Source organism: Hibiscus syriacus, unplaced genomic scaffold, assembly GCF_006381635.1.
Source record: "Hibiscus syriacus cultivar Baekdansim isolate YM2019G1 unplaced genomic scaffold, ASM638163v2 tig00002237_pilon, whole genome shotgun sequence".
NCBI classification, from domain to species: Eukaryota; Viridiplantae; Streptophyta; class Magnoliopsida; order Malvales; family Malvaceae; genus Hibiscus; species Hibiscus syriacus.
In genome coordinates this window covers 3,133,005-3,155,919 of record NW_024061918.1, presented here as the reverse complement: position 1 = coordinate 3,155,919, position 22,915 = coordinate 3,133,005, and the positions used below count along the sequence as shown (strand labels likewise).

General features: G+C 32.9%; 1 protein-coding gene and 1 pseudogene across 5 annotated transcripts; both read right to left on the bottom strand.

The window, feature by feature from the left end:
- Positions 1-1,985: 1,985 nt before the first annotated feature.
- On the bottom strand, positions 1,986-4,944 carry LOC120138971 (annotated as a pseudogene).
- A 2,249-nt stretch (positions 4,945-7,193) lies between these two features.
- On the bottom strand, positions 7,194-19,218 carry LOC120142113 (ATPase family AAA domain-containing protein At1g05910-like). Of its 5 annotated transcripts, none has more exons than XM_039156873.1 (11): positions 19,114-19,218; positions 17,259-17,542; positions 14,231-14,332; positions 12,303-14,111; positions 12,029-12,217; positions 11,708-11,850; positions 11,052-11,297; positions 10,314-10,500; positions 8,899-8,964; positions 8,561-8,807; positions 7,194-7,680 (listed from the first exon to the last, which is right to left on the bottom strand). In XM_039156873.1, the coding sequence occupies exons 2-11, from the start codon at positions 17,481-17,483 to the stop codon at positions 7,292-7,294; spliced, it is 3,603 nt and encodes a 1,200-aa protein (XP_039012804.1). In that variant the 5' UTR covers positions 17,484-17,542; positions 19,114-19,218; the 3' UTR covers positions 7,194-7,291. The 5 variants fall into 5 exon arrangements, with proteins under 5 accessions (XP_039012804.1, XP_039012801.1, XP_039012795.1 ...); XM_039156870.1 differs by having other exon boundaries at positions 19,109-19,216; XM_039156864.1 differs by lacking the exon at positions 19,114-19,218 and having other exon boundaries at positions 17,259-17,648.
- Between the last annotated feature and the right edge of the window lie 3,697 nt (positions 19,219-22,915).

The following is a 22,915-nucleotide window of genomic DNA, read 5'->3' as shown; positions in this document are numbered from 1 at the left end:
TTTTCTAAGTATATGCACCAAAGTATCGGTACTTTAGAAATTTAAAATAATTGCAATAATAGCTACTTGAAAGTATCGATACCTTAGAAACATCTATCGATACATGACAATATAACAGGTTAAAATTTGACAAAACCGGTTTCAATATGACAAAACCGGTAAAGCAATATCGGATATGTTGAATGTATCGATACTTTTATAAGTATATGTATCATAGTATCAGTACTTTAGGAATTGAAAAGAAAAGAAAAAAATGAAAACGTATCGAAAGTATCGATACCTTAAACGAAAGTATCGAGACTTGGGTAATTATATCGATTAAATATAAATAACATATCCGGTTAAAATATCAAAGGCATAGCTACATTTCCTCTGAAAATAAATAGAAGACGGCCGTAGTAATCGAAATCGAAGCGTATTAGTTGTTGTGAAATAGAAGCAAAGCGTTTTTGAAAGCGTAGTTGTTTGTTTGTTGCTACAGTCGAATCGAAAAGTATATTGTCGAAACCCTAGTTTTTTAGTAGTAGAGTAATCGAAAATAGGGGATAGATGTATGGGTTTGGGGTTTTCAAAGTAAAAAAACATATGAGACTGATTACATGTAGAAAGTGATAATCTAGGTAGAAAATAAAAATCGTTACTTTTATATAATATTATAGGTAAAAAATGATATTGTATGTTGTATAAATGTACTGATACTTTCCTAAGACAACCCCTGATACTTGTAGTAGAGAGTATTCTCATTCATTTGAAGGAAACCCTAGTTTTTTTTAGTATTACATTATTTGGAAATAGGGATTAGGGTTTATGAGTTTGGGATTTTCAAAGTAAAGAAGAATTTTGGAACGATCACAGTTAGAAAGTGATATTATAGGTAGAAAATAAATATTGATACTTTTATATAATATTATATGTAGAAAATAATATTGTAAGTTGTATAAATGTACTGATACTTGTAGTAGAGAGTATGCCCATTCCTTTGAAGGAAATTGTTTTATTACAAGATTAGTTATCGATATTTGTATATTGAATAAACTGTATGTAATTTGTATTTGATTTGATTTGAGTTAATTTAATGCTTGATTGTTCGTAAACTGATATATGAAGGAAAAATGAAATCAATGAATCTTGCAATTGTTGCTCGCGAAGATGACATTAAAATGGAGTCCGAGAGTATCAACAATGAAGTAAATCGAAAGCAACCACTGGGTGGATATATGTACTTCTAGTAAGTATCAATGTATTTGTGTAATTGTTGTTGAAATGGTAATTGGATTAAAATATTTAATTACTTTAAATTTATTACAAATTTTAAGTGTTGACAGTATAAATAAATGCCAAAGGATGAAGGAAGCTGGTAATTACAACATATGTTCAGTATGTAAAATAAAATTGACATTGAGTATTATTTAGCGTTAATGTATTGATTAAGAAATATTTATGCTTAATTTCAGGTAAAACATGAGGTGTTGGAGAAGTGGGAGTCGATGACTGATGCTGAGAAGGAACTGTATGTGACACGGTCCAAAAAAGATAGACAACAATATAAAGCTTGGCGGAATGCACATGAAAAAAAGTAATCATTAAACTTGTAAATATTGTGATAAACGATATATAAGAATACTAACATTATATATTTTTAAAAAAATATAGGAAGTGTCGACAAAGTGTAGCATCAAAAGACTGAACTCCGTAATTGAACTCCATAATTCGGAGGGAATTGTGTCGATCGTTGATGGAGGAATTTGATGTACAAAAATATAGAGTTAAATTATCACCGTGACAATAACAGTCTGTTATCACCGCGATCGGCCGTTAGTCGTTATGTTGCGGCCGTTATCGATTGCTATTGGTGTGAATCCACTTCACACCGCTATTTTGGACAATATCGTTAACGAACAACGCCACGACTGCGATATAACGGTTGTTATATCGCGACGTAGCCGCTATCTGAATCCCTAATGAGGAGGTGAGTTCATCGACGTTTAGGGTAGCTGCAAAAGACATTGAAGAGTGACGATTATCAGCTGTGGATAAAAGGGTAAAATACCTAAAGTTGAGTGCTACAATAGTATCAATTTATAGTTAAGTAAAAAATCCAATACAAAAATTAAAGTTCAATGATATCTAGTGTAGTTTGCCTTTTCTTTTATAAAAATGCTTATTTAAAATAAATATTTAAAATATATTATATTTTTATGTAAGTACCTAAAGAAATTTTTTTGTCAAAGTAGGTATCTATAATATTATTATATTTTTCATACAAGAAGTTAAATTATTGTTTTTTTTTTCAAAGTAAGTGGCTAAAATATATTATCTTTTTCATCTAGGTACCTAAAAGTTGACATATGACTTTGATTAGTTTGAGGCGGATTACAAGGTAGCTTGAAAGACTCACAACCTACAATATTATTATTTTCCAATATACTATCTTGTTCATCAATGAGAATTGCTTAATCCTTGTTCTCACGTGTTCCCCAAGATTCACATTTCGAGCATTTTCCAAGTTTTGGATCCATGGATGTTCTTCATATCGTACACATCATGATTATCAACATTAAGATTTTATGGATGCAAGGCATTACCATAATAATGAATTAGACAACGTACAAACTGAAAGCTTGTTGAACACTTATCCGATTTTGATCCAGCATTCTTCTAACTGGATCCTTTGCTTCACTGGAAACTTTAGGCCAAGGATCCCTTTGAAAATCTATTTTCTCTCTTATTATTGCTCTTGCAATGCCTTCTTCACAATCTACAATATTATTATTCGGATTAAAGGTATGACTCTCGAATGTGGTAGATATTTTATATATTTTAAAGAAAAATTAAAATAGCACAGATCAACAGTGTTAGAAAAATTCAATGATTTGGATGTTAATAATATATATATAAAAGGTTAGGATTCATTTACAAAATATTAAAAAAAAATAGTTTTATACATAGTTATGACCGTTGGATGAATGTAAAATTCAACTGTTAATAATATATATATATATATATATATATATGGAATAAGGATTTAATTATATTAATATAAATTTTATATATTTTTTAGGACTAAAATTTTAACAATGCAATGATAAAATTATAATTACCGGCCCAAAAGGGAGGAATTCCACAAAGCAAGATATAGAGGATAACACCAGCACTCCAAATATCTACTTCTTTGCCATAGTTTCTTCTTAAAACCTCTGGGGCCATCTAACAAGGACTTCCAACAACGTCATTGAACTGCTGGCCTGCTGATGAATTTCGGTTCATTCGATTCGATCGGGCTTCGTATGTTTGTTCATCGTTTTTCATTTCTTGATCGGATAAAACAAATGAATCTTTAAATTTGAACATAAATTGTACCTGGTTTATGAAATATGGAAAGGCCAAAATCAATTGCTTTTATTGGCTGCCAACAAGAAATTCTCTGGTTTTAAATCCCCATGTACCACTCCATGTTCATGGCATGCCTGCACCAAATGTTATTCAACTAATTGCACATTTCTATGGGATCTACTAAATTACTTGGAATTTATGTTAATTTCTTATTTTTTTCATTTTAAAATATTTACATTTCGCCCTTTCCAATGCTAGTTAATTCATTTTAGTGAATAAAAAATTGTATATGTCTTTCTTATTATTGACTTTTAAATTAAGTTTAAATCCCCCAGAATTAACAAACAAAACGTGCAATTGAGATTTTGAATCAGCAATATTTTATGAACCGAAAATTAATTATTTTGTAAGCCAAGAAAGAACCAAAATTTACATCGATTTTTTTTTTATTTTATTAGGAAGAATATATGCATTTTAAAATAAAAAGAAAATAAAATTACCCAAACAATGTCATTTTAGGTTTAAATTATATCCTAAAACCTCACACATAAAGACGACGGAAAAGACAAAAAATCTAGAAAACAAAAAAGGATTTGATTGATTGGTAACGGTTTAAATAGGTACATGTATCATTTTAAAATTTAAATTTTAGTTCACATATATTAATTTTGTGAAATTGAGTCCTTGCACAATTTTTAAATTTAAAATATTGGTCCTTCCTCTAACTTCTGTCTAATTTTACTGTCAATTGTTGATCTGACAGTTGTAGAAGAGGTAAAATAACTTTTCTAGTCTCCTACATTTACAGTTATTGTCAATTTGACTTTAATCTTTAAAAACAAATAAAAATTATTATTATTAATTAAACTATACAATTTTCAATCATCTATGTTTACAGCTTCTTAAGGGTGAAATTGATAAAAAAAAAATTATAAGTATAAAAGACTAAAAGTTAATTTACCTTTTTTTAAAGCTTTTTAAATATAAAAAGTACCAGAACTCTTGTAAAAATAAAGTGTAGTAAATTTTAAATAGTATAGGGACATTTATCGTATTAAAACCATGGATTAGTGATATTACCTTTATAATCTCCAAAAATGGTTTTAACAACTCTAGCGGCGGCTCGTTCCGTATAATGACCTTTAGTGACGATTCTATCAAGAAGTTCACCCCATGGCAAAGCTCCATTACAAGATATACAAACTCTTTATCTTCAAATGCTTCCCTAAAGGCAACAATATTTGGATGCTTTGGCAAATGCTTCATGATCTCAACTTCTCTCCTTACATCTTCGATGTCGATCTCCGCCCGCAACCTTGCCTTCGATATCTTCTTGCACGCGAAAGCTTCTCCGGTTTTTAAATCGAAACATTTGCTCGTCACCCCGAACTCACCTCTCCCAAACTCTTCCCCGATCTTGTACCTCTCAAAGATGTTGCTTCCCGACGAATCCTTCAAAACCCTAGTGCGTAAGTTTACCGATCTCCATCCACCTTCGTGGCCGAAACGTGCATGTTTCGAGTTGGTTTTCGGTTTCGACTTGCAATTGTAATGATATTTCTTCGATATTATATCTACTAGTTTTTTTGGCGCCGATATGCAATTTCCCATTTAACGATGATAATAAAGGCGATGGCAACGACAATAACGAAGGGATTGTAGTTAATTAAGTTTGATTTGATTCCATTTTTGGAATCATAAACATCCCGTGAGAAGAAAATAACTTTTATTATTGTTCTAGCATTTGAGAAAGAAAAAATGTAAACCCTGGCAAATTGCAAAAGAAAAGAATACTAAATTTGGAAGTTTTTTTTTATTAGTATTAGAGAGGTTAAAGAATCTGAGAAGAAAGTGATTGGTTTTTGTTAGATTTGTTCCGACATTTTCTTAGGACAGTTTAAACATTAATATGCCGTTGTTATGACTTTCATTACAGCTAAAAATAATTGTAATGAGTAATGGGCCATAGAACTAAGAAATAATTGTTCTACGATAAATATATTTGATAATTTAATATCGAATATTTTTTTCGAACTAACACCATAAATGATTGTCTGAAGTGTTGAGAATCTATCAATTTGATTTTTTTTCTTTGTCCTCCCGGATCTCATGGCTTTGCCTTAATTAATTCGGATCGTACACCTGACTTTGGTGGGCGAATCTCCCAGCGAGGATTTTCTACATACATAATAGAACTCGAAACCGGCTTAATCTATATCAATTTGATTTTTGAACATTCCATTAACTATCCTATTATCTTTACAAATCTATTATATATTCGTTATTCAATATCTTTGAATCTTTGACCCATTAAATGATAAAATTTAATTCGATTCATTTAAATTTTATAAAAAGTATAATTTAAAATAATTATTTAACTTTTTAAAATTTTATCATGGACTTTCGGTCCATAAAAATTCCTTGGCTTCTCCCTGATTATTTAGTAGGGTAGTAAAAAAGTTTTTTAAAAACGTAATAGCAAATGAATCTTTAATTTTTATAGTTAACATGAAATTATTATATTAATATGCGTAAACCAAACGATTTCATTGATTAAAAGGGTGAGTGATCCAAATTCGATTCGAAATAATCATATATTTGAATTTTCGGATCAAATATCTGATCTGAATATATCATTTATTTATCCTAGAATTAATCCGTTTAGTGTTCAACTATCAGCGGATAGAGGAGGCATTTGTGAATCTGCAGTATTGAAACTATTCTTAATGTTGCTGGATAGTATTGTTCCATCCTTATGATGGTTTTTTTGTACAAGTTTCCAGAAAATTTTGAGCTTATTTAATCTATGCATTGCATAGAACAGTTTTAAAGTGCTTTTACTTGTATAATTAAGCATCAGTTTTTTTTTAAGAAGCAATAAGTCAAGTTTTAAGTGTTGCTTCAATATTCTAATGCATTTATAGAGACAACTTAAGTTTTTCATAATGAAAACTCTGTGCATACAAAAGAAGACAAATATAATCGATTAATTCCCTTTATTTTTTTTTTATTTACTTGGAATTATATGCAGCCTTCATGGTTGGTTTGATAACAATGGAGTTGGCGAGTTTCTGTTGCTCTGTCTATGCATGCAACATATGCCAGAATAGCTCCCCACTCTCCTAACAGAATATGTTGGAGATGGAACAAAGCATAGAAGCAACAGTGGCCTTTTCTAGGGGGACTGAATGGGACTTTCCATACGATCATAGAAGATAGTGCTATTGGGCTTAAGGCTAAAGGCCCATTTATTTTTTGAAATATTCGTTTAATCCGAAATTAAGATTTCTCCTATACATACCCAATCTGATTTTCCGAATTTTGTACCGGATATCCGATCTGAATTATCCGGATAAATTTCAGATCGAATTGTTCATATCGGATATTTGTACACACCTACCTTAGAATCACCTCACTTTAATAAAAAAAATATTATATTAACATTAAATATGCTTACTATTAAATTATGTTCTTTTAAAAATCTAGATTTTCAAAGGAGAGAGACAAGGAGGCTTGGGTTCACAGATTCGAATAAGAGAAACAAAATATACTCGACGTTTATTGCTACTGTTGGAAAGCAATGGAAGGTTAAACCGACTAGTTATATATTTGGAATCATTGTAAATTATCACAACATTTTTTTATGAATAAATAATCAAAACAATTTTGAGGCATCATAGGCAAAATGGTGCAAGGAAAACGTCCTAATCCCACTCAGTTATAGTAACGCAACATTATATCGGCGCATGATAGCAATAGCAATGTTATGGTCAAAATATTTTACGATTATAATAAGTATTTGTTACGGATGAAAACTAATCTATTCACTGTGATTTAGCTGCGTGGTGCAGTATGTACGATTGAGACAGAAAAAGAGATGGCCTTCGTGAATTAGAAAGAGAAAATTCCGATTTGACAACAGCCTACCCAACCTAAATGATGAAGAGGCCATTTGAGATCAGAAGTTTGCCTCGTCCTCCGCAAATTGCATTAAAAACTTCAAAATTGATGTCTTGGCATCATCTCCAACTCCTTTCTCCCTACTTTCAAATATGTCTTTCATAACACGACTGTACACCCTTTCAAGCTCTGGAATTCCCTTGTTTTCCGTTCGTTCCAGAATCAGTTGCTTTATCCTTTCTACTTGCTTAGAAATCTCACCACTCGATATTCTAATGTCCTCGGATCCGCTCCCATCGATTTGACCATCAGATTCCATACAAGTTTCTTGCTGGTTTCCATCTCCGAAACCAGGCTCAGGCCCCTCGCAGTTTATCTCGTTTGCTTCCTGGGTTTGAGATGATGACTTCGTTAGTGTTGAATCCGCTACCCGTGATTTGTCTTCTGCTGCATAGATTAACGGGATAAGTCCCAGACATAGCCAATCATAACACTTCTAATGTAGAAAAAAGAATCAACTGCGATATAAATGTCACAGAAGCTACAAAAACAATACCATGATCAAAGAAACTACAATACGGAAATAATTCTTCATTTCCTACAGTGTTCTTTATCAAGATTGATATACGACGGTTTTCATCTAAGTTATGTGTTAAATATGGATATGTCAAGCATGGGTATACTCCATTTTCTTTCCAAAATTTTCAATATATTCGGAGGATCATTCTCTCATAACCATGTCTGAATATATGCCATATATGAACATTTAGAGTACATATAATATAAGTTTTCACAAACCACACTACCATTTCATTTTCTTAAGTTTGTTCAAAGAAAAAAAATAGTCAACACTTCATAGAATTAGGGTATTGAATGGGATGAGATTTCTGAAATTAATATGGAGTATAGTTGCTTCCCATGATAACCTAAAATAGGAAACACCAAAACCTTCTACTTTCACAATACTCCACATCAATGGGAAAACAAAATTACCACTAAAAGAATAAAACCACCAAATAAAACGATAATATATCCCTGACAGGTGCTTAAGAGCAGGTAGATGGGCACATTCCTATCCTAACTGAGAGGTGAATTTAATTAAATGAGATTTAAGGTTGAGTGGAACTTTTAGGAGGGAAAGGCCCTTTAAAAATATAAATGTAAAAGCATATGCCTATCCTGGTATCGGATACCAACTGAGATAACTAAATCCAATGCTTAGTAATTAAATATGTAACAAACTAAACCCTAAAACCCTAAAACCCTCATCAAGACACCAAATGAGAGCCGGCTAATCTATGCATACACATAGTTGACATCAAAATACCTGAAAGGGCAGTATCGGCATTCTTCTTTGGCCTTTTCAAAGCCTCGTAACTTTGAAGATTGGCCTCTGGCTGGACATTGCGAAGTCGGGCACTTGCTCGAGTGACAGTTCCTAGCTGCACTACAGGTACTGAGGGGAGTGTAGTCACACCCATGTCATCTGGCACATGTGTTGGACCCCCTTGGGCAGCAATTTTGTCACAAGAAGTAACCAGTGAAGGGTCCATCTGCGACAGCATACCATGTACCTGAAAAAAAATTAAATATTATGCAAAGAATGAAAGGGGAAAAAGCCCCATATAATGAGAATAAAATTCAAAAGCAAATAAGTGGACGAACTGAATCTCGTAGTTCATAAGCTCTGCTAACAATTCTAGCACCATTATAATCATCTCCATTATAAGCCTGCAATTCAAGAAGGTAAAAGCAAATCAGGCACCAGAAACAAGCCAAAAAAATAAGACAAATCAGAGGATGCTATGGTTTCAGACTTTGGCTTACAGAAGCATTGGTACCCTATCAGAAAATCAAGATTTTTGGCAAATTTGTGATGGTTACAAGAGATGAATAAATAGAGTGCTAAAAACCAAACAAGCAATACGAACATGTGGCCTATTAATGAATTCTTTTTCAGTATGTAAACTTCCACACACCCTTCAAATGGAAAAAAATTATTAATGAAGCACACAGTAGTGCATGTTATACACTGGAAGATTAGTTATAAATTCCAGTCCTGAAATCAGCAGAAGAATCATTTATGGTTTATATCCAGCAATAAAACGAACTTCCAAGTGATCTCTTCAAGTAACATGAAAATAAAATCTAATGTTTAAATTAATGGAAAAACTGATTACAATAATACACTGACAGTAAAGACAATTAACATGAAGTAAAATATTCAGACCCTACTCTTCTGTACATGGCATGTGGTAAATATTTTACTTGGTAATTAGGACTTTATATTTCTAGATTTATTTCGTTAATGGTCAGAAGTGCACTTTTTAGTTCCTCTATCCTTTGCTTAAACATGATACTTAGATACTGACTTTTGTTTATTATAGCATTTTACAAGGGTTAAAGTTTATTTTCTTGGTTGTCTGAATTGGTTGTTTTACATATTTAGTAGATACTCTCCTATAACAAATTATGAACCTAATGGAGGAGAAGATTTTGAGTTGTTGAAGCTTTTATGTCAAGGAATATCTAATGCTCCCTTTCTGAGTTTCTGTTTCCATCTTGAGAGAAGGACCTCTATTTTCAGGTGAGGTACCGCTATCAAACCTTGGATCTTTTACTTTTCTATTCCTATATCCTACCCATTTCTATTAACTACTTCAGATAACTTATACCAGCAAATTTATTAAACCCCCCCCCCCTTTTTTTTGAAAGGTAATTTATTACCCACTTAATGAATGGGTTTCCAGAACCAGTTCCAAACTGCAACCTTGCAGCCGCGAAAGTATTCTTTGGAATTTCTTTCTCTGCAACCAGCCACACTTTTTCCCTTTAAAGATTCAATCAACTTGAGCCCCAAAATATAACAATAAACTCCAAAATTCCAAAATTTTGAGCCCTAGTTATATATCTAACATCTCAAAAAAACTAAGCAAGTGAATGCCCTCTATCCTTTCCTACATGTATTAGTAAATGTGCAAATGTTTACCCTCCATGAGTAGCAAGGTACATGTTCAACTAAGTTTAATATAAAAAAGAATCTCGGAATAGACTGCATCTAAAATTTGACAAACCCAAACCTTTGCATTGGCTACAACCAGGTCAACATCTTGTAGAAAAGATGAACAAGTAAGATATTGCCCAGAGTCAACCCGCTGCAATAGTGTAGCAATGTCCATAGGGTTCTGGATTACTGAGTGGTAGTTTGGGGCATCCTCATCAGTGACGGGATAATGGAAAGCACTAAATCTTTTATCATACAATATCCTGCAACAGGATCAACCATAATCTAAAAGGGTTGATAAATGTGAAATGAGTAGAAAAAATCAAAAACCAAATAACCCCTTTTCCATTCATGATCAAGGCCTAAATATAGAAACTAGATTTATTGCATGTCTAAAGGTCAATTTTTCTCTCTGATTCTGTTCTCAAAGTTTTGAATAGTTTCACAACTTTTCTTTTCCTAAAAGCACAATTTATCTCAAGGTCACCTGACAGAACAATTCCACAGAATACACCTAATGTGCCACACATAACTCTTTGGAAACCTTTAGATATTCTTCTGATCTTCATTATAATTTTTCCATTTATGAAATTTTAATTCAAAAGTAAAATCTGAGCTCCAGTTCCCTAAACTATTTGTCCAAAATTCTACCCAAATCAATTGAAATATGTATCACAGTTAAACAGAATTTCCATCACCAAGATAAAGTGATAGAAAGGAAGATAAAAGGGGTAGAGGGATGAAAAACTGGTGGCCTAAGTTATATAGTACGATATAATATGTTATAGATTCTAATAGGACCATGTAACTTTACCGATTGCAAACATCTCTAAGGCACATCCGTAAGCGGCGAAGAGCATGTTGCTCAGCTTCTACTTTGGCCTTCAATTCTGAGACCTTCAGTCCAGTTGTCACTTTTGGCACTCTGGGAAGTTCAGGAAGAGATACTGATTCCTGGGGCTTTTTGGTCACAGCCTCCAACAATATTGACATAGCAGCTTCAATTAAACGGTCACAAAACAAAGTTCTGTCTGCAGTTGATGGTTTTCCCACTTGATAGCTGACAATAAAAATTATACAAAACAGGTGAACTAAGTTTTAATTGAAAAAATTAGTAAATAAATACCCATGATGAGTCGAACAATGATGATAACAAAATTTTCTGCAGTTCAGCAATACAGTATTATCATTCTATTCATCTACTTAATTCTTTAAAGAAAAAAGTGAAAATCTCAACATTCCACGTCATATCAGCATAAAAGAGAGCTGTCACTGCATTTTGCTATGGGATGCCAAGATCCATTCTTGCAAGAAAGGACAAGACAGGTTTAGTTACTGAAAATCAAAACATCATGATTACAAGCCTATGTTATGAATGATGATTGCCAATGGTGAATATGATTTCCAAAACACAAAAATATATATGTAGAAATGCATAAAAAGGTTACTTCAAGGGCTAGTTTGACATACACACTACGCTGAGGAAATACTGAATATGGATTCCCATCAAAATCGGCAAGTGAAACTGTGGATGTTCCAAGCAATAATATAGGTAAGTCCGATGGCAACTCTTCCAAAAGAGTAAGCAGAACAGCCCTAAGCTGTTCATGTGCCTGCAACACCAAATTCCTTAAACTCAGAAGATAAAAAAGAGTAGAGAAATATGCTAAGAAACTAGCACTGACGTATCTGAAAATTTATATAAAATAAATAAATAAGTGCACTTCGTTTCTTAATACAATTTAATTAGAATCAGATATGAAAAGTCCGTCAATGAAAGGAAGCACTCACGTTATCCCACCATAGATTAAACTGAGGTATATAGAGTATAGAAGGTGTTACTCTTCTTGCTTCACCAAATATATGCACCACTGCTTCCTCTGGAGTCTTTGCGCTAGGATCCGAAAGAAGAGATGGAAGACCAAGAGAATGTACTGGAAATTTCTCTAGCTCATGCAATATTGCGGGTCCAAGATGATCCTGTAGAACTAGATCAGTAAGTATATTTAGTTTTTGGCTTTAACATTTACAGTTACTCAAAATCAAGTGGATGCAAAATATTTACCAAGCCAAAACCATCGGCGCCACAAAGGATAAGCCGAGGCCTATAAACAAGAGGAATTGCAGATCCATATGAGAGCATAGATAACTTGGTCAACTCAGATAACAGTGTTAGGGGAGGAAATATGTCAGATATATAATTCATGACATTCTGGAGATGTCTTTGCAGGCATGGTGCAACCACCAAAGACAACGGTCTAGATTGAACAATGGAACCTCTGTGAGCAGCAGGGGTAATCGTCGACATGGCCTCTATAAAGTGATACTTTTCAACCTTTACTGAGTCGACATCTATCAGAAATTTGTCATCACTGGTGTACACTTGAGGGTACTTTTCACGGAAAGCACGAATGGCAGCTTCAGTGCATAGGGCTTTCAAATCTGCACCACAATATCCCACACAACTAGCTGCAAGTTCCACTTTAAGTTCCTTAGATGGAGGTTGCTTCCACTTCCGAGTGTGAATATCTAGTATTTCAGCACGTGCTTCACAACCAGGCAAAGGAAAATTGAATTCACGATCAAATCGTCCAGGGCGTCTTAAGGCACCATCAATAGCATCAACCCTATTGGTTGCTCCAATCAAAACAACTTGCCCACGGGAATCCAGACCATCCATGAGGGCAAGCAAAGTAGACACTATAGAATTGTGAATCTGCTCTTGTTTACTAGACCTTACAGGAGCAAGCCCATCTATCTCATCAAAGAAAATGATAGAAGGTTGATTCCTTTGTGCCTCTTCAAAAAGAAGTTTCAATTGTCTTTCAGCCTCACCAACCCACTTGCTAAGTACATCAGCACCCTTTCGCATGTAAAAACTGACTTTTTGACCTGCCTTTGAAGCAGCACATGCTAATGCTCTGGCAATCAATGTCTTACCAGTGCCAGGAGGACCACACAACAGGACACCCCTAGGTGGGGTGATGTGATAACTTGCAAAGAAATCTGGATACAACAAGGGGAAAAAAACCATTTCCTTTAGAGCATCAATATATTCAGAAAGCCCACCTATTTCATCAAAGCTTACACTTTCATCAACCTGTAAGGGTTGAATATCTGCCCCTCCTTTAGAGCTTGGTCCAGCAGTCTGAATTCCAGAAGTCAACGTGGCAAAAACATCACTTTGATGACCCCAACCAGATGCAGCAACATTTAATCCCCATGTTGTTGTCCCATGCATGTCTAGTCCCCCAAACAACCAAGGTGGTCCTGATTTGCTCCCACCTCGGCCCCAAGGAATAGCAGGGCCCTGATCCAACTCATCCACAAGAAGAGAATCATCAGAATCCTCTGTTCTTGTTAGACGATGACGCTTATGAACTCGTGAGCCACCCCTTCTAACATCCCTACTGACCTTAGTCCCCATTCCTTGATGCAAAACCCTCCGAGGAGATCTATCTCTTTGCTTGCTCTCATCCATAGAAAGTCTGCGTACTTCAGTACGGTTTCGAAGATCATACCGCCTCCTTCCTTCCCGCTCTTCTTCACCGTCTTCATCATCACCATCATCCTCTCCTTCATCTTCACCCTCACCCTCAGCCTCTCCATCACCCTCACTCTCATTTTGGCCGTCATCTAAATCATTCCCATTTTCAGTTTCATCTTCACCAGCTTTCTCCTCTGAAATGTCTTGCTCAGCACCAGAATCCAAATTCATTCGCTTAATTGCAACTCCTTTTGAACGACGAGGGCGCAATCCTTCACGACGAGGAGTTTCTTTAGTCTCCATGATCTTTTTGTGTTTGGGAGAAGGAGACTCATCTTGACTAACACTGTTATCAACACGGTTTCTCAAAGGTCGATATGAAGGTCTCTGAAAAAAAAATTGCAAGTTGAAATAGAATACACTTTCTATGACGTGATAATATTGATGATGCATCAAATCCGAGAAAGGTAATTGAATTACAAAAATTTTGCATGCTTGGAAGGTACCATCATGTCTTCATCCCCAGAACCAGAACTATCAGTAAAACCATTAAGATTCACAGAAACTCTCCTCTTTCTGGATGAACGCCGAAGATTGGGTGTGCCTGACTGCAAAAAGAGGATTAAGAAATAATCAGATTCAGAATACATGACATCACTGACAAATGAATCATTTGATCCAATTAAGCTTCAAGAGAAGAGGTGGTAATATGAAATGTGTGCAAAGATGCAAAATATTCAAGAAAACCAACATGAAACACACCCTCCAATAGAAACGCCTGAGATAACGGAGAAAAAGGAATCTATAAGTTGATCTAAAAAGCAAAAGGACAATGAACTTGAAAGTAATATGATACCCCAAGTACCACCAATGGCATAGCAAAATGGGGACCAAGGCAGGCCTTCCCCCACCCTCCACTCCCAAAATGAGAAGTTCCATTGCCCCAAAGTTTTAAAAAATTTTCATCAAGTCCCGCAAGATTTTTTAAAATGTTCATTAGTTAATATATTTATATGTTTCTATATATTAAATTAAATAGGTACCCTAAAAATAAATTGTATATATGTCTATAACTTCAATTTATATAGGCTTAATAACAAAATAAGTGCCCAAACTATACCTAAATTCTCGAATAGGTGCCTAAACTATTTTTTGACCCATTCAGGTGCCTAACGTTACATATTTAGGTGTCCGGGCCGTCTACGATTTTAATTTTCCTGTTAAGTGACGCGTGTCAGAATCTAGGGCTTAATTTTCCCGTTAAGTGACATGTCACAATCTAGTGATTTTATAAATTTTATTTAAAATTAAAAAAATTATATATATTTTTAAAGAAAAACATAAACATTTTGAAACGAGCCCAAAAACTTTAAAAACCTTCATTTCAACCCATAAACCCACATTGACCATCGCCCTTTGCCGTCGGCGAAGCTCCACTCAACCTCATCTCCCCCGACAGCCAAAACCCCCATAAAATCGTGATAGATTGACGGCGAATCGAAGTTTTATACCCCGCAAACCCTAGGATGAAAATCGCAACCCCATGCGATCTCGAAGGGAACTACGACGGCGTATGCCTAAGAGGTAGTCAGGGACTACATCGACGGCGATGGCAGTGGACGGAAAGGGGACGGTGGCGGGTTAAGGTTAGGATTTGGGGGATTTTTTATAATTTAAGAGAAATTAGAGTTTTTATAAATATAATAATGTTTTAAAAAAAAATCAAAACCATCAGATTGTGACATGTGTCACTTAACGGAGAGATTAACGCCGCTGACAGGCCAAGCACCTAAATGGGTAACGTTTGTAACGTTAGGCACCTGGATGGGTCAACAAATAGTTTAGACACCTATTCGAGAATTTAGATATAGTTTGGGCACTTATTTTGGTATTAATCCATTTATAAATTATAATAAGATAAAGACAAAAATACATTGTTATTATCTTTTTATTTTACTATCAATCATTATTCATAAACTAACAAACTAATTGGGTTTTATAGTTATAATATTGCAAGTGGTTCTTTTGTTCCTATTATACAATGAGTATTTGCTAAATAGTTGTTAAAAAATGTGCAACAAGCTCTAAATATCGGAGTATCTTGCAAATAATATCAAAAGAAAGAATACAAATGTTTTTATCCTTTGATTTATGAACCGATAAAAGTTATAGTTTCATAAGTTCTTATCTTTACTAGTATATTACTCGCTTGTATGTTTTTATATTGGTAAAATATAACAAGATATCTTAATTAAAAGTATTGTTTTAATAAACTAAACAAACATATGATGCATACTAAACTAAACAAATATGCATATAACTTGTTTTAATACATTCACTCCCTATTCCATTTTAGCGAACTAAATGCACCGCATATATAGTTGGGCCCAAAAACTTAATATCAAGATCCACCAATACGTGTCAGAAAGAATGAAGCATGAATTCATATTAACAACATAAACAAGCTCTATGCTAGGTTAGGAAAAGCTCTAGCACAAAGTAAATAGTTTTCTAGTTCACTTTAACAATGCATGGACCATCCTAGGTTCAAGTGATGTATCCACCTCGAAAGCAGTCAAAGGTTGAGCTAACAATAGAAGTAGGTTATATACATGGCACAAAGAAGAGATAAGTCCTTCCGATTTTAAACAGTCAAGATAAGTCCTTCCGATTTTAAACAGTCTCTAAATTAATACAAGTTGTAATCCTATGCACTTCAAACAAGTGATTGTTGATGGTCTTTTGCATATCTGTTATTAAGAAACAAATGAACCATTTTTTAGTAATAAACAAAAGCATCCACTAAAGTCTCTCAGCTTTAATCATGGCAGTAGAAAACCACCAGAAACTCCTTTTGGCTATTGTTTTTGCTTCCTAAAGTAAAAAGCATGTTCGAATAATCAAACATTATTTACAAGAAAAATAAATAATATTTTTATTTCTTTAGATAACAAAATGAAACATCCTACAGTCACATAGACAAATTGTGTTATCTCTGTGTCAAGTTTTGTTGAAATCTAAGCGAATAAATTGACAGAGAAGGAAAGAATAACGGAGTTAACACAAGAAAAAAATCTGATTTCTGAAGTAGGAGATTACAAGAGTTTAAATAGACCGAGTAGCTGACTTCTAATAGGACTTTAAAGATAAACTTCTATCTAGATTACAAAGACTCACAAGACTTATCTTTCTTATCATAAAAGACTCCAAACAAATGAGACTACTATTATACCTACTACTAATAGGACTACTACTACAAGGCTGCTCTAACACATTTTAATAAGTTATCCGTATTAAAATTAAGATTAAGATTATTAATTTTTACATTGTCTTGTAGCAGCTTTTCAAGAAGCAAAAGAAAGTAGCAAAAGCCACAAACAGATAAGCACCTTAATAATTGCAATATATTTTAGAGAGAGGGAGAGAAACTATAATTACATAGAAGATTCAAATGCATGAACTGAAAATTCTCCCTCAAACTGCATAAAAGACTGTCATCATGGTATATCCAGTCGATAAGGATCCGTAAGTTACCTTGTTTTTTGAAGTCCGAACTGATCGATCCCCTGAGCTCAACATTCTAGCAATGCGAGAAGCTACTGTCCTTGACTTTGTCTTGCTTTTCCTAGTCCGAATGATGGTTGGACTGTAATACAAATATGTACGCCCATACACTTTTGGCCTTCTCCTGAGCCTATCACTTGTGCGCACAGGCCCAGAAATTGGCCCATCTCCTTGACCAGAACTTTTTGAATACATTGACAAACACTAGCTTTGGTGATTGTATTCTTCCATAAACTTTCAAGCGTAACTACATCCTAAAGAGAAAAGTAGTAGTCATAATAAAAAGAAGAGATTCCAAATTACTTTATGTAGATTTTCATGAATGCACAACTTTCAATCATCTAACCTAAATGGCACTGTTAATCACACATGATTGTAGATGATTACCAATAAATAATATTTCTAAGAATAATCTCAATTAAACATGTGAAATTTTAATGACACTACTTACTTAGAAACAGGAGCCTTTTTCACATAGTAGATTACAAGAATAGAATATTTTAAATAACAAAGTTAATATACCCTCTTTTAAGCTAAATACAAGCAAGAATTCTCTCTATGAACCAGATCATCTTTCCATTTCAGGAAAACATTCTTAGTCCTCAGTTTATGTTTATTAGTCAAGCATAATGATGATACAGATAAGGGATATACACTGCACATTAACAAAGGCTATTTAGATGCAACAGAATAAAGTAACGAAAATTCAGAGAAATTATCGTCAACATCTTTTTTTTAAATGTTAAGAAAGAAAATTTGAACGATGAGGGAAAAAAGATCATAGTATGGTAAAAGTATCTCTTAGACAAGACATATTACTCCCTGTTAGTAGCTACACATTTCCTTTGGAGTATGTTGAGTTTGGGGACCAATGATGCTTACTAGAGGCAAAGGAAATTCTTCAACCAGGAACTAAGGATTAAAGAACAGACAATATACAGATAGTCCTAAGAACTAGGCTTTCACAAAAAAGACATGTTTAATAGAAAGAGGGAAAGCAGCAGAAGGGAATGAGAGGGGCTCTAAAGATGGTAGAGAACCATCAAAGGGCTTTTTGTCACTTTCTAAACTTAAATGCTTGAGAGCATATAACAATCCCTCTCCTTTAAAATCCATTCAAAATCTGTACAAAAAACACATTTGAGTAAAAGGCACACAATGCTTTCTCCACAGCGAGATCAGCACTGCTGCAAAGTAGAAAGAAGACATGGTTAATCTCTCAAGATCTTACTTTTTGAAAGTTCCCCCCCTCCATTCGTTTTCAGAAACTTCAACAATAACACAGTCCAATTAACCTCGTGAAATCCAATTTTATTTTTAATATGCAAAAATTTCATCAATAGCTTAAGGTATTTAGAATTTATTAAATCATAAACAAATTAAAAAAAACTATAGAGAAACAGATATCCTTCAATTATAGCAAATTGAAATTGAACACAAAACAGCACAAGAATAAAAAGATAAAACCAAATAAAGCAAATATTCCAGGTAATTTCAAACTATTAGAGTTCTTCCCACGAAAATTCACGTTGAACCAAGAAATCTAACAAATTGCTTAAAAGCAAACAAATCCTTAAGGCATGCACATGCGGTTGCGTGACAATATATATAGCAAAAAAAGCAGAGTCCCGGAAAATATTGAGAAAACGGAAGTAAATGCGAAACGCAACTCCTAAATAAAATAAACCTAAAACAAAGAAGAACCATCGATTCTACTAAATAAAAACGAATTGCCTTCGACATCATTTAAATTGAAACACGGATAATTTAATTTTTAACAACAGCGAGACAAGAAAATTAAAGGCGGAAAAAAAAACTACCGAACCAGAGATCTAGCCGAGGAGAGCCGATAAGGCTTCAAACATAGAAGAGAAAACAAGAGAAACTGCGAGTAAAACGACGGATTAAATCCTCGGGGACTTCAGAAGAAAGCTCAAACTCCAAAAGTATATAAACAAAGCCCTAAAAAGAAAGAGTTAAAGGGGAAACGAGTTCACCCCGAGTTATTCGACTCAGTGAGTTGCGCTGCCCGACTTTTTTATTATCTCCAAAAAGGACCCATTAGTTGAAGAAGTGGGTCCATGTGTTACACGGATAAAAAAATGTTGTGGAATCGTGCTCATACAAAGTCAAACGGCCAATTAAGATTGGCCACGTAAGAACGAGTACTAAGGATTTAGTTTGGCTAGGTTTTTCGTACATTTGGTTCACGGAATATAAGATTATCAGTGAGAATAAAAGATTATCAAGAAATATGATTACTGAGAATGTTGTATTTTTTGTTTGGTTGGTTTAATAGGAATGTAAGATCATCGTGTTTGGTTAAAGGAATAAAAGATTATTAGAATGTATATTTGACCAAATTGTCATTATTATATATTTGGTTTTTTAACAAGTTAGAAAATATTTATATATTTTCTTTAAAAAATTTAAATTTATATAATTTTTTTTACAAAATTAAAAATATAAAAAGGTTTAATGAAATGGTAACATTTTATTTTAACCCCTGAACTTTATATAAAATTTTAATTATAGATATTTTTTGTAAATATAAAATAGTTTAAGGATAAATTTATAATTTAACCTTCGTATAATTTTTATTATTCAATTACAGAATAAGGATATTTTTAAAGAAAAAAATTTAATGGCATTTTAGTCCAAAACGCCGGTAATCCAACAATATCTAAGGAAAGAGAGATAATGACATTCCAGGTAATATACCTCAAAAAATCCACTATTAGTAATATAAGATTACCATGAATGATATTTAGTCCTCCAATCTAGAGGACTAGGCATTTGGAATTGAAGTGCATTTAGGTGGATATATACATTAATTATGCACAAACATCGACACCAAAAAAAAATTCAACAAGAGAATGAAGTAACAGCAACGTAAAAACAAATACATCAAGATTATAAAAATATGAATTATTAGTTTTCAAAAAAATTATATATAGATATATTTATGTTGTTATGTAAAAATACATAAGAAGTAGAATATACGAACGACCAGCCCCACGAACCTTATGCCCCAATCGTTGCACTTTATGTACGGTCGACCCGACGGCTCCGATCTCCTGATCCTCCCACAGGCCACGAAATAATTGTTGCAGCATTAAAACATGGCTTCTTTTATGCTCTTCACGTTCAGCCCTTCCGCTGCATGGCCGCTCAACAAGTACACGGCTTTGAGGTAGTGGAGTTTCATGGCTAAGTCAAGGCCAGTAAGGTCATGAACCACGTCTGAACCGGCGACTCGACCTGGTCCGACCGACGACAGCTTGATGTTGTCGACAAGATCTTGGGGGGAACCCATGGTTTGTGTTTGAAGACAGGATATGAGACTGAAAAATAATTGTTAATTATGACGTTTGCGAATTTGATTTTGGAAATTGGTTATTTGGGGGTTCGACGTCTCATTAAACCTTCACCGGTTTCATGTAACCTGAGCAGGATAGATCCGAAAAGCAGTATAATAGAATAGAATAGAATATGAATTGGTTCGAGCGGTAAGCAGTTTAATATTGATTAAGTAAAGTCTTAAGTTTGAATACTTGTGTACGCAGAAAATTCCTACTGGGAGGCTCACCTACCAAAACTACATGTACAATCCGGGTCGGTCCAGAATAGTTGGAACTGAAGGAAAAAAGAATAGAATAAAGTAGAGTTTTTCTCCTAAATATTTTAAATTATTATATATTTTTAATATATTTTTAATTTTTTTGTTAATAATTTATGTTTATTCCTACAATTTTATGAAGTTGTTTCCTTTTAAAATTTTAATAATTCACCCTTTATTATAAAATTATATTTTTATCCCTAACCCTAATAATGGAGTTCGCAAAATCCGATTACAGTAGACAAGATACTTGTCCATTTTTAATGTTTAAAATATAACTTTATTCAGTTTTATGAGAGAGCAGTTGAGCTAGGGTGAGCGTCATTGTGATCTGTTCTTCATAAAAAAAAATTATTACATGCAATATATAGTAAATTATTTTTTTTATGAACGTGAGTGATATGTTGACATAGGGTAATCATTTATACATTTATAATTATATAAATTCATAAATCCACATTATTATGCATTTAATTAATTCTGGTGAGCTGATTCACAACTACAAAGTCCCATTCCGTGTCAAAATAACATCCTCATTGTTGCGTTCAATAAAGCATTCATTATAATGAAATTAGGAAAGAAAATTGAGTGATTACAATGAAACCCATAATATTTATTTATTTATTTTATATAAAATTAAAAGATCAAACTAGTTTAATATAAATATGTTACCTTCTATATTGTTTTATTCGTGTTTAAATTGTTTATACTTTTCTAAATTAATTGAATGGTTACAATAATTTATTTTATCATTGAAGCCACTTAGGGGTCGTTCGGTTCATGGAATGTAAGATTTCTTTATGAATGAGATTACTGGAATGTTAAATTACTTAACATTTTATTGGTGATGTTGTATTACCTTGTTTGATTTGTTTAGCAGTGATGTAAGATTATAGTGTTTGGATGAAAGAATATAAAATAGAAAAAACATATGTTTTATCAAATTATTATTGAGATATATTTTCCTTTTTAACAAATAGAACTCTCAATATTAGAGTTAACATATTTATATGAAAGTTGATAAAATATAATTTTCCGTTATTTCTAATTTTAATATTTTTAATAAAATTTGTACATACTTACACTAGTGTAAGTATGTGTTGATTACTACACCTTTTTATTTATGTTATATGTATGAGTTGTATAAAAAATATCATATCAAATTATATGAAAAAAATCAATAAAAATTGATATATTTTATTTTACATTTTATTTTATATACATCATATTATTTTATAATAAGTATTAAAAATAAATAAAATAGATTTATTCTCGTGTAATTATATACAAAAGAAATGATCATTTTGAAATAATTATATTATTCAAGGTATTATTGTTCAAAGTGAATGTAATTGTTTAATACATAAGAAGAGGGGAATGAGTTTCATGAGAATACAAGGTAAAAAAGGTATTGTAGGTAATGTTTCATTACCTTCCGATGGGAATGCTTTTGAATCAAACATGAGTATGTGATTTTAGAAAAGAATATTCCCTCAATAATGATCTTTTCCTTGATCCAAACGTCCCCTTAGTGGATTCATCTTAGTCGTGTTCATCAAGTCTGAAATGTTACACATTTTAATATTGAGGTTTGAATCTTATTATATATATACTTGTTATTTATATTATATAACTATTAAATTATAAATATGAAAAATATTAAATTTAATTTTAAAAATATAAAAATCTTAAACTCAATTTTTTATTTTTATCTTGTATTAACTGGAGTTTAAAACATATACGAAATTTATCCAAATATTAGATTTTATTTAATCATTTAAGTTCTCTATTTGGCTTGGGTTCAAATTTCACCTTGGCAATTTTTTATTGTATTAATTATAGTATAAGGTACGAATAGTAATCTCGATGGTAAATGACTGTTATTTTTTTAGGTCCTGAATTCAAGCACAAAAAATATCAAGGGTATAAGCGCTTAATGTTAAATAATTGAAATTTATCTTTAAACATATACTTCATTAGGACCCATGTTAATAAAAAAAACTATAGT

What these genes read in the sequence shown, in the direction of transcription:
- LOC120142113 (XM_039156873.1), bottom strand. Translation starts at nt 17,483, where the DNA reads ATGTATTCAAAAAGTTCTGGTCAAGGAGATGGGCCAATTTCTGGGCCT. An exon ending in TTCGGACTTCAAAAAACAAG is followed by an intron (nt 14,333 to 17,258) that starts GTAACTTACGGA and finishes CTCTTTTTGCAG; the next exon opens with TCAGGCACACCCAATCTTCG. An exon ending in TGGTTGTAGCCAATGCAAAG is followed by an intron (nt 8,965 to 10,313) that starts GTTTGGGTTTGT and finishes CTTGAATTGCAG; the next exon opens with GCTTATAATGGAGATGATTA.